The 16,057-nt window shown below is 36.0% G+C and overlaps 1 protein-coding gene across 1 annotated transcript; it reads left to right on the top strand.

Moving 5' to 3' along the window:
• Positions 1-3,985: 3,985 nt before the first annotated feature.
• On the top strand, positions 3,986-15,826 carry LOC126177155 (putative OPA3-like protein CG13603). Its single transcript, XM_049924434.1, has 3 exons — positions 3,986-4,176; positions 4,585-4,826; positions 13,685-15,826. The coding sequence occupies exons 1-3, from the start codon at positions 4,035-4,037 to the stop codon at positions 13,982-13,984; spliced, it is 684 nt and encodes a 227-aa protein (XP_049780391.1). The 5' UTR covers positions 3,986-4,034; the 3' UTR covers positions 13,985-15,826.
• The last annotated feature ends 231 nt before the right edge of the window (positions 15,827-16,057 follow it).

The raw sequence follows: 16,057 nt of genomic DNA, 5'->3' as shown, positions 1-16,057 counted from the left end.
CTTAAGTAGAAGAAGGGATCGGTTGGTAGGACATATTCTGAGGCATCAAGGGATCACCAATATAGTATTGGAGGGCAGCTTGGAGGGTAACAATTGTAGTGGGAGACCAAGAAATTATTACACTAAACAGACTCAGAAGGATGTAGGTTGCAGTAGGTACAGGGAGATGAAGACACTTGCACAGGATAGAGTAGCATGGAGAGCTGCATCAAACCAGTCTTTGGACTGAAGACCACAGCAACAACAATAAGTCTGAGAATTTGGTTTACCAGTTTTTAAAAAAAAATTCACACAAATTCGTTGCTCCGCTTTTATGTCCATTTTCACACAGACAGAATACGGGAACAAGCCCTAACAGACCCATACTCAACCAGCTGCCACAATGAACTGAATAAAGGAAACGCATTTTCCTGTCAGAGGGCATTCAAGGACAAGGCAATGACTCACTCCCCACCCTTAGTGTACCTGCCCACCAAACCAGTAAGCAGTAGCGAATCCATTCTTAAAACTTTCCATTCACAGCTTGTATTAAAACAGGTATGAAAGATATGCTGAATATTTAAGAGTGTATGTATTTTTCTCTTCTAAGAACTTATTGATACAAGATATGAACCTTAATTAATGCAAATAAATATATTTAGTCTAATAATGTTTCGTGCATTTGAGTTCATAACGCAGTGTGACATTTTTCATGCCCTTTTACATTGAAAAATATAGTGAGCATTGCTACAGAGATTTTCTGTATTTATGTATCTTGAAGAACAGTTCTCTTTGTGCAGCACTTCTGCACTGTGCCCTATCTTCACTTTATTGTAATATTGAAAAGGAATAATTTGTGATGTAATCTTTCAGGAATAAAATGTCTTTCGTTTTTAATGGAGCTACTCTTCTTGGTCCATTGCACTTTAATGGAAAGGCTGTAACTGATGGTTATCCAACTTGACCTATCAGACAAAGATTTACTGTTCTTCCAGGCTATTATATTGGTACTTAATCTGTAAATTCATTAGGTCATCCATTGAACATGAGAAGGTAACTTCATCTTTGAATTTGATGGTCAGGCTTTGTTCCGAAGGTAAAAATATTTCCTGAAGTTCTCCAGACTTACAAAATCCTTCTGCAACATTCTCATTACTATGAACTTCTTTCTTTGCAAAGATTTTTCTATAGTTTCTACCGATTGTTGTGGAACATACACAACCTGTGCATGCCTTCTTACATAGCTTTCTACATGGCCAAAATCTTGGTCTAAAGGAAGCATCGTATGGTTTGAAATAGGGAAATCATGTTCTACATGTTCAAAGCGACCATAGGCAATGAAATATGATAAAAAAACTACCACAGACAAATGTTTGTTTTGGCAGCCACAGTTATCACTTATCAAAACAAGTTCCTTTCCTCTCACATTAAATTTCTAGATATGCTTCTTTAAACAGCTTATGATCTCCTCTGATCCACAGCCAGCAGTTGGTTTATCTCAAACTTAGAAGTAACATAGTTCAGACTTGCAGTCATCTACAGTTTCCTGAAATAAAACGCTGGGCCAGTACTCAGATTAGGAAGAGGCAGTGCTTGTTGAAGGTCAAATGTGAACGTATAAGTATCTTCTTCAGCTTTGGCTAAATCTATGTTTTTATTTTTGTAAATCCAGCTTGTGCTCTTCTATAGTGCAATTCTTGTTGAACTTCTAACTCATGGAGTAACTCAGTATCATTTTTTAATTTGTAGTCTTTAATTTTCAGGGAAGGTGTGTCATGTGTTTTACTTGCGTCACTCTTTGGATACTTGAAATGTGTAATCAGTGTTCTGAAGATTTTTCTGTACTTGTCGAAGGAAACAGGCTTTAGTACATTTTCTTTGCAGAAATTATTGTCTTAATCTAAAAGTAATCCATTCACTTTCAAATCGAAACTGAAGAGTTTTCTCATGGGTCACTCTTTCTATTCTGTTGAGGAGTTAGTTGAAAAATTAATCTGATTCTTATTTTATATTGTTGACTGCATCTATTTAAACTTATAGCTTGACTTTTTTGGGTTCATAAACATTTTATTTTATTTGTTATTACTTTCATTTTGTAGTTTCATGTGCTGACATGTTCCATTACCCTGGAGATTTGCTCCTCAATTTGGTCCTACATAACTAGATGAGCAAAGAAATAAATACTTCTAATTGAGTGTTCACGTCCAATACAAACCCTTTGTGGGTTATCTCTCCAGCTGTAATGACTTCTGTATTTCGGAATTTTGTTGATGTGGTCAATTACATACTTTCTCTCATCGTCACTAAAAGCATTATTTTTAGTACCATGAAGGCCTCTCTGGTTCAAAGAATGGATGTTCTGACCTAGAGCTAGTTTTTTAACCATAATATCAACCCTTCTCCTCGATTTTTGAAGTCCACATATGTTTAGAAATGCTACTTTACGAACTACTGCTTCAAAATCATATACACCACACTATTAGATCTTCTATTTCCATCACTATTCTTCGTGTATCTACCTTTAATTGGGATGACTTTGGTTCATCCAAGAAAATACGAGTTTTGGAGATCATAGTTTTTCGTGGCCCAGAATTCTGAAAATATTTTTGCCAAGTTCTCGTGGAAGCTTTACAAAACACTGTTTCTTGCACTCGCAGTCGTGACCTATTTCCCATAATTATTCCTTTGTTAACCATTGTGTATTCAAGGCCAGTGTTCCTCTTAGGTTTCCTTCCTTTGGTTAATTTTATTTTTTTAAAAGGAACATTTTCGTTTCCACTCTCCTGCATCTCAAATGGTTTTGTCATGGTTTGTGTACTTTCAAGATTCGCCTGTTTTTTCCTTCTTTTTCCAGCGAACTGAAAATATCAACAATAACATTGCAGTTAGCGTATTAGCTTCAGAACTGTAACTTTTGCAAGTGTTCATTTCAGAAGTGCAAAAGATGGTAAGCCAAATAAATACGTGCAGACGATTGCAGAAAGTAGTTCTATTAGAAGTGATGACCTCATTTTTTGGTCCCTTCCCCCCCCCCCCCCCCCCCCTCCAAATCAACCAACCAAAGTAGCTCAACAACTTATAATGCATAGAAGGTAGTCTAATAATGTTTTAAATTATACCTGTTTATTCATAATATGCACAAAGAAATGTGATTAGTTTTCCAAGATCAAAACATGTTAACCAACATAATCTAAATGTATGCTGAGCCAAGTACTTACATTGGTGATATTATGATGTTCATCGCTTTCTTCATCACTGGATTAATTTTTACTCACTGCCAGATTCTTCAAACAATATAGTACTATCATTAAGATCTTCAGAATTCAATTACACTCTGGGTTTCCTTTGCCTTTTACAGGAACAAATCCCATTAGACCCTCCCATTGCGTCTGTGAGATGCCAACGTTGAACGTATGAATTTTAGATGCTGCGATTGTGGCTCAGCAAAATATGTATTACTCTGCCATCTGTTGGATTTTTGCTGGAACTACTAGGTATCCTGGTGGCTTATCACATGGACAGTCTCAGAGTTATCATAGCTCAATTTTTAACAAAGTGTGGGGTACCATGTTTTTTCTTCCAGCTCTTCGATTTGAAGAAGTTGAATTTGTACTTTGAACTCTGTTACAGCGTTGTATTTTATTCTGTTTCTTATAAGTTGTATTTTCTGTTAACTCATAATTAAAACGGTTACAAATTATGTCAAGCGGCATCAGTGCGAGTGATGTGCAACAAGAAGCGACTTGCCATATCGCGATTTTGGAATCAGTTAAGTACGAATATATGTCATGCTGTAGGTGCACTTTAGAAATTGCAATTAATTTCACCTTTTTCATGTATTTTTCAATGATAATACGATATAGTGGGCGACTATACAGATCAGACTGTCTTCATGTTGAACTGCACGTAAAATCAGGAAAATTCGAAAGTCCCGCCAAAACTGCTCGCTTCGTAGCCGTAGCTGCACTTTAGGGACTTTGCACATCTTCCTTAAGTTTCAGTTGGGTTGGCGGGCCTGGGGGCTAGTATGCCGAAGTGAACTTGTACGCGTAGAAATGGTAGTGGGTGCTTTTCCAATAGCCAAACTCGGCTCTTTACTGTTGCGACAAATAAGTAAACCAATAGCAAATGCTGTCAAAGAGCGAGCTAAGGCTAGCCCTTTTTTTCGCACTTACATATGTATGCCACCAGCACAGTGTAAGTAAATTAGTTTCCTAATTGGAATGTAAACACAGCAGATTACACATCCTTAGTTGTCACTAATAAACAGAAAATTGCAATTTGTGTTTATGGACAGTTGTAAGGTACCTAAATGCGAAGTTCCACCAGCCATAAAAAAATATTGTTTTCACAGCTTTGTCAAAATTTTATTCCCATTTAAGTGTGTGTTTTTATTCCATGGTTTACTAAGGCTGGCATTTTTGTTCATTTTCACGGAGAAGATGTGTGTAACTGTGTAATTAAACCACAAACAATTTTCTTGAGTATCCATGTAAATACTGCCTTGTTTAGAAGCCGTGAAAAACCCCAAACCTTCTCTTATAGTGTGCAAATAATATAAACATTTTGTCCATTCTAATAGCCATCTCTGTACCTGACCTGCAGTCTACAATTGGTGCGAGGTGAAAGCAAAGATGTGGATAATGAACCTGGGTAAACCTGTGAACATTCCAAGCCTGAATGAAGCAATGGCCATAGAGCTAGGTGCAAACCTGCTGGGAGAAGGAATTATATTTGGAGTTGCTGCTGGAATACTGTACATAGAGTATAATAGACAGACGAGAAAGGAAACTGCAAAGGAACAAGCTCGTAAAGAGGAGCTTGATACACTTCACTATACAATACAGGTGGTGTACATTTTTTTTAATCTATCATGTAACAATTAAGTTTAAATTAAGGCATCATATAAATGTTATTGATTGCAATGAATCTTGTATTAATTTTGTGCCCATAAAGAAAACCATTTTGTGAAATATATTCATGCTTGATACTTCAGCAAACCAAATGTGTCTACATAACTAAAATAAACTTGTCTGGTATATTATGCGTGCAATGCCAAACATGATTACCAATCCTGCTGCAAGCTTTTCATTTGTTGATTTCAGTATACAGTGCACTAATTTTGACTGGTGCCAAATTTCTAATAAATTAGACAGCAAAACAAATACACACACGCAAGAGAGAGAGACACTTCTGTGTGCTAGTTATAAAAAAAATGCTAATACTTTAATTATGAAAACTCCTGACAGTAATAACAAATGGGTAGGATACTATTTTTCAATCAAGACAATCACTCTTTCAATGATGTTTATTGGCTTACAAAAAAGTGAAGCACACAGAAGGCATGGTCGAATGTCACTTTGTACACGGGTACACCATCAGATGATACATAAGTGATTATAGTTTTGATTGTCTATGATAGGTGAAATGGCTACCATGTTGCATTAGTGTTGTTCATATTTAATGTTGTTACTATGCTTCCTAGTGTGTACAAAGGGCGTGGGCAGTGTCAGTAGTTGAATGTTCATTATGAGGAACATGGAGGTGCAGTGTACTCACACGAGACAACATTTTCAGCAACTGACAGTTTGAAAGGAGCCAATTGCAGGTCTCTGTTTGACTGACTGGTTGAATCATACAATATGCAGATTTGTGACAGTGGGTCCTATGTTGGACTGTATTGAAACCTGAGGACAGGTTCTGGTTGACCACATCTGACCACAAGTAAGGACCATCATATTGTGCACTAAGCAAATCATCAGCCTTTCAACTTTGCACCTGCCACTGAAGAACAAGTAATGGACTCCTTGCAATATTCTGTGCCCTCTTGCACCATTGGTCGGAGACAAGTAGCAGCCAAGTCAGGAAATTGCTGTGCCATGCATAGACTACCATTGACACCACAACACAAATGGTTCTTTTTTTATTTATTTATTTATTTATTTATTTCGTATTCCATTAATCCGTATTGTGATAAATCACAAGGATGTGGAATGAGTCATGATTACATACAACAGATATAATACACATATATAAAATGACAAAAATGTACCATAAGATTATGAATAAGTTTGTAGGTTAAAATCAAATCAAAGGTATAGCTCAAGTAATATAAAACAATACCTAAAAAGGAAATATAGTACATTTTCCAAATTAAACAAATAATACACATATATAAAATGACAAAAATGTACCATAAGATTATGAATAAGTTTGTAGGTTAAAATCAAATCAAAGGTATAGCTCAAGTAATATAAAACAATACCTAAAAAGGAAATATAGTACATTTTCCAAATTAAACAGTTAATGTGATCTATAGCAAACAAATTTTTATCAGTATAAAAAATCATTGCTTTATCTGTAGATACTCATCAAGAGAATAGAAGGAATTTACCATTGGGTATTCTCTCAATTTACATTTAAAAGTAGGTAAGACATTAATGTGATCTTTAATACCTGATGGAAGGGAGTTGAAAATTTTTGTGGCTGAATAATGAACACCTTTCTGAACAAGACTTAAATGTTTCAGATCCCTGTGTAGATCATTTTTAGACCTAGTATTATGATCATGACATTCACTATTAGTTTTAAAAAGAGATAGGTTGTTAGAAACAAAAATCATCAAAGAAAATATGAATTGAGAGGTAAGTGTTAATATTTGTAACTTATGAAACAGACTTCTGCAAGAATATCTTGGATGAACACCACTCATGATTCTAACAGCTCTCTTCTGTGCAGTAAATATTTTTTTGGCTAAAGGCTTGTTGCCCCAAAATATTATGCCATACGACATGATAGAATGAAAATAACCAAAGTAGGCAGCTTTAGTAGCGTCCTCATCACCAATGGGGGTGATTACACGCAGAGCATAAGTTGCCACACTGAGCCTTCTATGTAGGTCTAAGATATGCTCAGACCAGTTCAGCTTGCCATCAATTAGAATGCCCAAGAACTTAGATGATTCACAGTGTAGTATATTTTGGTTACCACAGTTTAAGTGGCATACTTCATTTTCTTGTTGAGATGTGTGAAATTGCATATACTGAGTTTTCTGAATGTTTAGAGTTAGTCCGTTGCACTTAAACCAGTGTAGGATGTCAACGAGTACAGCATTACATTTATTTTCTAGGTCACTGTTAGTTCGACTTTCAAGCAGAATAGTGGTGTCATCGGCAAAAAGAGTAAATTTACACTCGGTGTCTGTGCAAAGTGGGAGATCATTGATGAAGATAAGGAAAAGCAAAGGTCCTAGGATGGACCCCTGAGGCACACCACACTTTAATGTGCCCCAATCAGAAGAAATGGGACTATCATTGGCACCATTAATTATCACCTTCTGTTTTCTGTTTTGCAGATATGATTCTATCCATCTACCAATGCTACCTCGCAAGCCATAAAAATTAGCCTTATGTAAGAGAATGTTGTGGTCCACACAGTCAAAGGCCTTAGACAAGTCACATAGTGGTGCTACTGTGATGATGAGGAAGCATGGTTTACAGTTGAATGGTGTCACATTGTGTTCAGTGATTAATCACTCTTTTGGGCTACACTGGGTGATCCCTGTCAGTGAGTATGGCAATAGTATGTGGAGGTCTCATTATTCCAGTGTTTTGGAGAGGCACTGTGGTGTTACTGCTGGTGTCAGGGTGTGGGGAGCCATTGGGTATGACTTAAGGTCACAGCTAGTAAGGACTGAGGGAAGAGCATGTCATGAACATCCTGCCCCTCGTATGTAATCACTTATGTGACAGTATCTTGGTGACATTTTTCAACGGGACAATGCTGGTCCACACGACAGGTGTCTCCATGAACTGTGTTTGTGATGTTGAGGTACTCCCATAGTCAGTGTGTTCTCCAGGTCTGTCCCAATAGAATGTGTGGACCGGCTCAGACATCAACTCCATCCCAGTGCCAGTATCCAGGATATCAAGGGCCCATTGTAACAGTTGTGGTCAGTTTGCCTCAGGAGTGAATACAACAGCTTTATGACACCCTTCCCAACTGGAGCATACATCCAATCCAAAGGGGGTGCAATACCATAATGATAACTGGGTACATAACACAGAGTCCTTTGTAAATCTGACTTTATTTTATAATCACAGAAATAACGTAACACATCCTCTCAACTTGTGAAGGTTCATTTTGTTTCCTCCTCCCCTTGTGGGTGCTTTAGTTTTTTAGTCAAACAGTGTAAGCATTTTTGTGTAGTATACTACCTTGTTAATACCTTTTTTGTATAACCATTCTGGACAGAAAAATTCTGAAAGACCATTACACCATACATACCCACTTCTGTAGCTGAGGTCATTAACTCATGCCTGTGCAATGGTGGTCTCAGCTCAGTTCAAATCCTGGTGGTGAATGCGATTTTCACCACCAGTATTTGACCTGCCAGTAGAGGAGAGATGGCGGTGTACATTGTCTGATCATCAGTCTTTGTGCCAATGTCCTGGTTTAAATTTCAAATCTCTGATGAACATCTCACACTGTTGAAGTTGACCTGTCACTGAGATGGGGATGTCAAGCTTCCCACATGGACCTGTACTGAATGCCACATCCTCAGTAATTGCAGTGAGTGATGTTGTAACCATTGTGGGTCCTACTGTTTCATCACCATTACAAATGGATGACTTTTGTGTATATTACCTTAGCTCTCCGTCACACTATGCTGCAGAATGCCATCTTGAGAATGCTATAAGGAGGATACAAGATTAGGCCAAGGAACATGGGTACTGTTTTTCACCTATGAAATATCATGTCCTGCATTTTTGCAGACGTCAGTACATCCGTATCTGGAACTGTACTTACACCATCTACTATAAGTAGATATATATATTAATGACTTGCCATTCTATATTCATGAAGAGGCAAAGTTAGTTCTCTTTGCTGGTGATACAAGTATAGTAATCACACCTGACAAACAAGAATTAACTGATGAAATTGTCAATACTGTCTTTCAGAAAATTACTAAGTGGTTCCTTGTAAATGGACTCTCTCTGAATTTTGATAAGACACAGTACATACAGTTCCGTACAGTGAATGGTATGACGCCATTAATAAATATAGACCTTAATCAGAAGCATATAGCTAAGGTAGAATATTCCAAATTTTTAGGTGTGGCCATTGATGAGAGATTAAATTGGAAGAAACACATTGATGATCTGCTGAAACGTTTGAGTTCAGCTACTTATGCAATAAGGGTCATTGCAAATTTTGGTGATAAACATCTTAGTAAATTAGCTTACTACGCCTATTTTCACTCGTTGCTTTCATATGGCATCATATTTTGGGGTAATTCATCACTGAGGAATAAAGTATTTATTGCACAAAAGCGTGTAATCAGAATAATAGCTGGAGTCCACCCAAGATCATCCTGCAGACATTTATTTAAGGATCTAGGGATATTCACAGTAGCTTCTCAGTATATATATTCTCTTATGAAATTTGTTATTAACAACCAAACCCAATTCAAAAGTAATAGCAGTGTGCATAACTACAACACTAGGAGAAAGGATGATCTTCACTATTCAAGATTAAATCTAACTTTTGCACAGAAAGGGGTGAATTATACTGGCACTAAAGTCTTTGGTCACTTACCAAATAGTATCAAAAGTCTGACAGATAACCAACAAGTATTTAAGAAGAAATTAAAAGAATTTCTGAATGACAACTCCTTCTACTCCATAGAGGAATTTGTAGATATAAATTTTAAAAAATATATAAAAATATTAAAAAAATGAAAAATAAAAACACAAAAAAGAAAAAGTTGTTATATTAACTTAAATATGTCGTTAATTTAACTTAATTATGTCACGTATTGGAAAATTTGACTCGTTCCACATCATTACGAAATATCGTATTCATGATCCATGGAACTAGTATTAATCTAATCTCCAATGTTGATTTTTTAGGATTATCATTGTGTAGTAAAGTAATATTGTCATCAGACATACAAGTCAAGGATAATGGCTTGAGATAACTAAAATGCTTTGTTTCTGCAGTGACACCTTGTGGGGAACAGATTGAATGGATTTATTAAGTTTTTATCAGACAATAATTTTATCTCACTTAGACTATGGATGTGTTCCTTGTTGTTCAGCAGTGCCACTTGTACTCTGTTTATTAGGCCCTGTCCACCATAACAGAGTAAGACTAGCAACTGGAGCCTTTCATATGAACCTTGTAGTTAGCCTTTTTGTGGAACCTGTTATCCCATCTTTGAAAGTATGACACCAGCTGCTCCTGATCTACTATGCAATCACTATCAACTAGACCACGGTTATTCCAGTCTTTTCCATAATGAAAGAATCTAGCTGCTTATGAATTGTCTGCCGACAGGCAGACCAGCTGAGGTATGACTTGAGGACGTATGTGGAGAATTCAGATTCCCCCATTTCCTTGTATCCAAAAAACCATGTGTTGGACTTCTCCATGGTATGTCACTAGGCCACAGAAATATGGATGGACTGCACTGTAGCAATGAGGGAACTCTTCAGGTTCCACTACTTACAAACAGATATTTAACTCTTGTATACCAAGATTATCCACTTAACATAATTGTTTATACAGATGATTTTAAAGTCAGTAACTTTTTTGTATTTTTCCTTTTTATCAGTTCAGTCCCCAATTGGTGTTTTCAGTCATGTACTAAATATGTTAGAATGCAGCTTTCCTTTTTCAGATTAAATCCTTCTGGAGTTGTTCATCTAGTATAATGTCCTTAACGATTATGCAACTATTCTTTTTACTATATAAGACTTAAAATTTTTAGACATGTTACAATGGATACTTCTTAACAGATAATATTCTTTCTTCACAATACTAATAGGAATTTGTAAATGTGGAGTTTGTCTTCAGTTACTTTGTAGCATGGATAATAGAAAAAACTTTCAATTTGGCTGTCTTTAAAGATTGCATTTCCTACTGACATTAGAATACTGAGGGGGAGAGCTCAGTGGTCATGACTCTGGACTCTGTTCAAGAGGACTATTCTTGAAGAAGACACGGACTTAAATTCCTGTTCTGCTGCCTAGATTTAAATTTTCTATGGTTTCACTAAATATTCAGCCCTTGGGATATCCCATGTAAAGTAGGACACATGATATTTAAAAGTTTAAAATTAGGTACTTTCATATAGTTTTTTTGAAATGGCTGGACTTACTACTGTATGGCAAGAATGATTTGAGAACATTATTGCTTTCCCTCCATAATTTGTAGCCATTTATATAATGCCATATGTTTTTCATATGATGCGAGTGGGAGTTACTGGAGATTTTGGACCTTCATTTCAACTAATTGGCAGGTAGGAGTTAGCATATCATAATTTATATTACTGTTACATACCCTAATGTACTGCATAAACAGTAGAAAACTGAAGAACATAAATTATATGTTAGGGTAAATAATATAATACAACAGCATGAACTTTCATGTAACATGAGTCACTTTCATGTAATAAAGTTTTTATACCAAGAGAGATATGAGAGAGAAATATATCTTGTTCAGTAATTTACTTTTTAGTGTAAAAACAGTTGTATTTCTTTTTAGGTTAGAAGAAGAGGATACCTGCAGCAGCAGAAACACAGAGTAGGAGGGGGGGGGGGGGGGAGGGGGGCGAGTTGAAGAGTAAAGGAAAATGTGAAGAATTTAAGAAGCAGCATCTGGAAGAAGATCGAAAAACATAGCAAGTCAACATAAGCAAGAACTGTTAGTAGAAGAAAGAAGAGCCAAAAATAGGGAGAGGGTTAGAAAACATAGGCAACATAAAAGATCAGCCAGCTAGTAAAGCAAGTTTGTCACCATATAAGTCACATAGTGCTCCGGATAAAGCCATGGCTAGAGTGCTGCAGTTGCTTACATTAGCAAGTTACTGTCAAATATACCTGAAAATGTGAAGGTAGTTTCAATCTGGTCAGATGGACCTGCCTTGCTGTTTAAAAACAAGTATATTAATGCTGCTGTACCTTAATTTCAATCATTTCATAATGTGGAACTCTATTGGAACTTGTTTGCTACATGGCATGGTAAAGGAGCCATAGATGGAATTGATGCAGTCGCGGAATGGCTAGTGAGGAAAGCTGCAAAAAAAGCAAAAATTCATTGTAGGTGATGCATCAGCTTCCACTCAGGTGGCTGCAAGTACCACAACTATGCAGGTTTTTCATGTGCCTGCTGATGAAATTCAAGGAATCAGTGTGAAACTCAATCTGGCTCAGATATTTTTTTCGGTACCATCAGTACCAAACATAAAAAGCATTCACTGCTTTCACTACAAGAAAGGAGTACTACAAACATATCTGCAGTCTCCAAAGAATTTTGCTGCTGCAGATCATCATATTGGAGAAACGATAGAAAGTGTGAAAATTGGAGACTGGTACAAAGTGGAATACGACAGTAAATACAGTGCTGGAGAAATACATGCAGTTTCTGGAAATTCTTACATAATCAGTGTGATGGAGTGTGCTGGCCTCTATTGGAAATGGCCAGTAAAACCTGATGAAATTGTAAAGAATATTAATCCACATGATGTCAGTGCAAGAGGATATTTTCAGTTCTGGCTTTTAATTGAATTTACAGTTCATTTCCCAGATGTCATGCTCTTATTATTTTTCATAGTGTTTGAAAAGTGAAATGTTAAGCATATTTTGGCATATAATGTCATATTTTCATTTTTCTGGTTGCAGCAAAAAAGTTTTTCAAACAAGACGTAGCAAGTAACATGAGTCATGTAACATTGTCACATGCCTTTTTCAGTATATTACAATATTTCATATGGTATAAATATTTTTAGAAATCTGTAACTCTCTCTCGTTTGAATGCCAACCTAATATGCATTTTCTGTGATAAAAACCAGATCCATACTAATAGTTTGAGGACAGTTTTGACATAAAGTGCACATTAGGAGTAAGATGTCCCAAATTTATAACATGAGTCACAACATGAATTACATTCTTGTTTTTTAATTTTAATGCTCTTCCCTGCATAAATAACACTTCAAGATTTTTGCGTGAATAACACAATTTATAATGATGATTTACAAAAGAAAATGTGGGTTTATAGATTGATATCAAGTGAACATAATAAAACACTGATTTCAAAATGTAACATGAGTCACCATGGAATCTCCCCCTTTGAAATGGGCACAGCTGCTTTCCTGCCTCATCCTTATCCAATTCAAACTTGCGTCTGTCTCGAATAAGCTCAATGTCAAGCCATGTGCATCACAGTTCCTTTGTAATCGCAGTTCACTTGTGACTGGTTTTTATTTCCCATGAATAGCATTAATCTGAACATGGACTGCCACTTATATATTAAGATTTTTAACCCTTATATATTAAGATTTTTACTGAACTTGCTGTCAGAGTAGTGGACAGATTAAACATGTATACAGGCATAATACCAATTTATTGTGGCTACATAGTGTAGCTGAAACTGATAACAGGTGAAGTACACATTTATGGTTATGTGTCTGATAATTTTTACATGTTCGTTAATTCCCCTTGCATGGTACACTGGTGGGAAAGTTTTTGTGGTTTTCCATTTATATAGACATTGCCTTTTTTGTATGGTTTTTGTATCCAAGTTGGGATAGGAAAATTCCATGTTTCTTCCCCATTACCTGTGTTGTATTTGTAGAGAGTTTGCAGTTCTGAATTACTGTTGAATTGATTGTTCTTCATGTATTAGTAACATTTCCATTTTACAGGAACTCTACTTTACTACAGAGCGTCAGGATGCACAGATACGTGAGCTGACACGCATGATTGTGGACTTGGAATGTGAAGTAAGCCACAAATCTTGGCTTGGACGGATTAAGCATCCAAAGCATGCACATCACCCTGCTCCGGATACTGAGATGCATATAGTACCTGACCGACATCATCATAGTAGTGAGACCAACCATGGAAGTTCAGGAAAAATGGCAGAGAAAGACAATGAAAGTGAAACCAGTTTTGTTATGCGTGCACTTGAAATGCTTCGTGCTGATATGGAAGGTCGTCGATAGTGTATAAATCATTTATGTTAAACATGCCATGAATGGCAGATGTAGCAAATATGTAAAAAGAAAAGACTGTCTTTTGACAACTGTTGCATTACTCATATGAAATTATTTAAGAAGTAAATGGGATGCTGCTGTATTTGGCCAGTTGTTCCATAAATAACAATTTTCTGTATAGTGAGAATTAAGAGAATCAATGTTGTGTTTGCTGCACATTTACAGTGCAATACGTTGTAGTAATCTGCTGTACGGTGCCTTCTTTAAGTTGACATTTTATGTGATAGGCAAACAAGTGTGGGAACAAGTCTTCTTAGACATTTAAACTAAAACATAAACAAGCTTCAATTAATATTTGATGTCCCACATACCTCATTTATTCATTCTTTTGGGGGTACTGTAAATATTCCACTCATAGCTGGCAGTGAGGATCAAATTAGTTTTGCATGTTTATATTGATTAGGTGGGAGTTTTGATCTAAATTGGTGTGTGGCTTGTTACCTTTGTGATAAGGAAGGTCTGGTGGGAATATATACCATATGTAGTTCTTGTGCAGTGAGAGAGAAAAAAGAAATTAAAAATCAATGTGGTTAAAAGACTGTTATGCACCAATAGAGACCAGAACTCTCCTCCGTCTGCTGCAAAATGTCAGATCACACACCAGAGTCCAGATTTGCAATGCCATCACACACAAAACATGAAAATGCATTCTGGATAAATTTACCTATGTAATTTGTAGAGGTTGAAAAGGAAGTAGTGTCAGGATCCGTTAAGTGTCCGAGCCAATAATGAAGCTTGTAACATTGTTTGTGAAATAAAATCCCCATAAACGCCATGTATTGATATGAGCAAAACCTGTCTTTAGTGTTTTTGGGTGGTATGTGGCTTCAAGGACAGAGAGAAACAGTTCCAATTTATGGAGATATAGCTTGGTCCAAAAGGAGAGCAGCTGGTATCTGCTAGTCCCAGAAGAGCGGGGCTGACACTGGCAGAGTGCCAGGTAATTCCGCCAGGTAATTCCTTTTTTATATTGAGTTATTTAAGATCTGTTGCTGTTGTATGATATCTAAAGTAATTTTGTTCACTACACAAAAATACTGATCAGAAAGAAGCACACAAGTGAGGCATATATTACCGTCATTTATTTTTTTAGAATTTTTCTAGCAGTTTGGATAAATATTGTGGACTGTGTATCTTTTACACTGTAATGTTGAAAGTGCTGTTCTGTTTTATTTTAGTTCATCTATGTTCTCATTTTCCATTTCTTGTTTGTTTTGATATTAAAATTTAAATAGTGGAAAAAATGGCAGTTTGTGCTAAGTGTTGGGAAGTTACAGCTTTTCCTTCTCTAATATTTGTCATCAGATCAATTATAGGACCTGGAGTTCGTGACATAATTTATTATGTTGTTGACTTTGTCATGCAATGAAATTCAGTTAATTCTACGATTTACTTGTATGAAAAAGAAACTTCCATTTTATTCTTCAAATGGCAAAATTCTCATTTGTTTGAAGCACTTTACTAAATAAATGTTATTGATAGATTGGGTAACAAATTGTTCTTATGATCAGTATGCATTAAAAATTAAAGCAATCAGTCTTGTAATTTTTATGTTTGTAATGAATACATTTCTCAATGGATTTCCCTATGTTAACAGATGAAATCAAACAAAAAAAGTGAACAATCTTGAAATCAGGGAACTTTATATTTTTACAATTTATTTAATTCATGCTATAAGTTGATTGGTTTCATATGTAGCATACAAATGTTAACTTTCCAAATTGTTGTGGAGACAAACTATCAGGCTTGCATGTATCTCAAAAATATTTATTAAAAATATATTTTATTAAATCTTCAGCTTGTTTAATGAACAGACATTATAAATTTACATCTAATCATGCAGAGGGCAGTGTGTTTCGTAAATGTCTAATGTAAGTGCAAACAAATGCTGTTGACAAGTGATGTACCCTAATGACCCTTGAATTTACAGCTATCTCTTGTCCTGATGCTGAGTTCATGGATGAATATCATTGAAGATCAACTACATTAAAGATCCTTAATGATATCTTCACTTCTGTAGAC

This window comes from Schistocerca cancellata, chromosome 1, assembly GCF_023864275.1.
Source record: "Schistocerca cancellata isolate TAMUIC-IGC-003103 chromosome 1, iqSchCanc2.1, whole genome shotgun sequence".
Lineage (NCBI taxonomy): Eukaryota > Metazoa > Arthropoda > Insecta > Orthoptera > Acrididae > Schistocerca > Schistocerca cancellata.
Note: the sequence above shows the minus strand (reverse complement) of the source record. Positions and strands in the feature narration are given on the sequence as shown.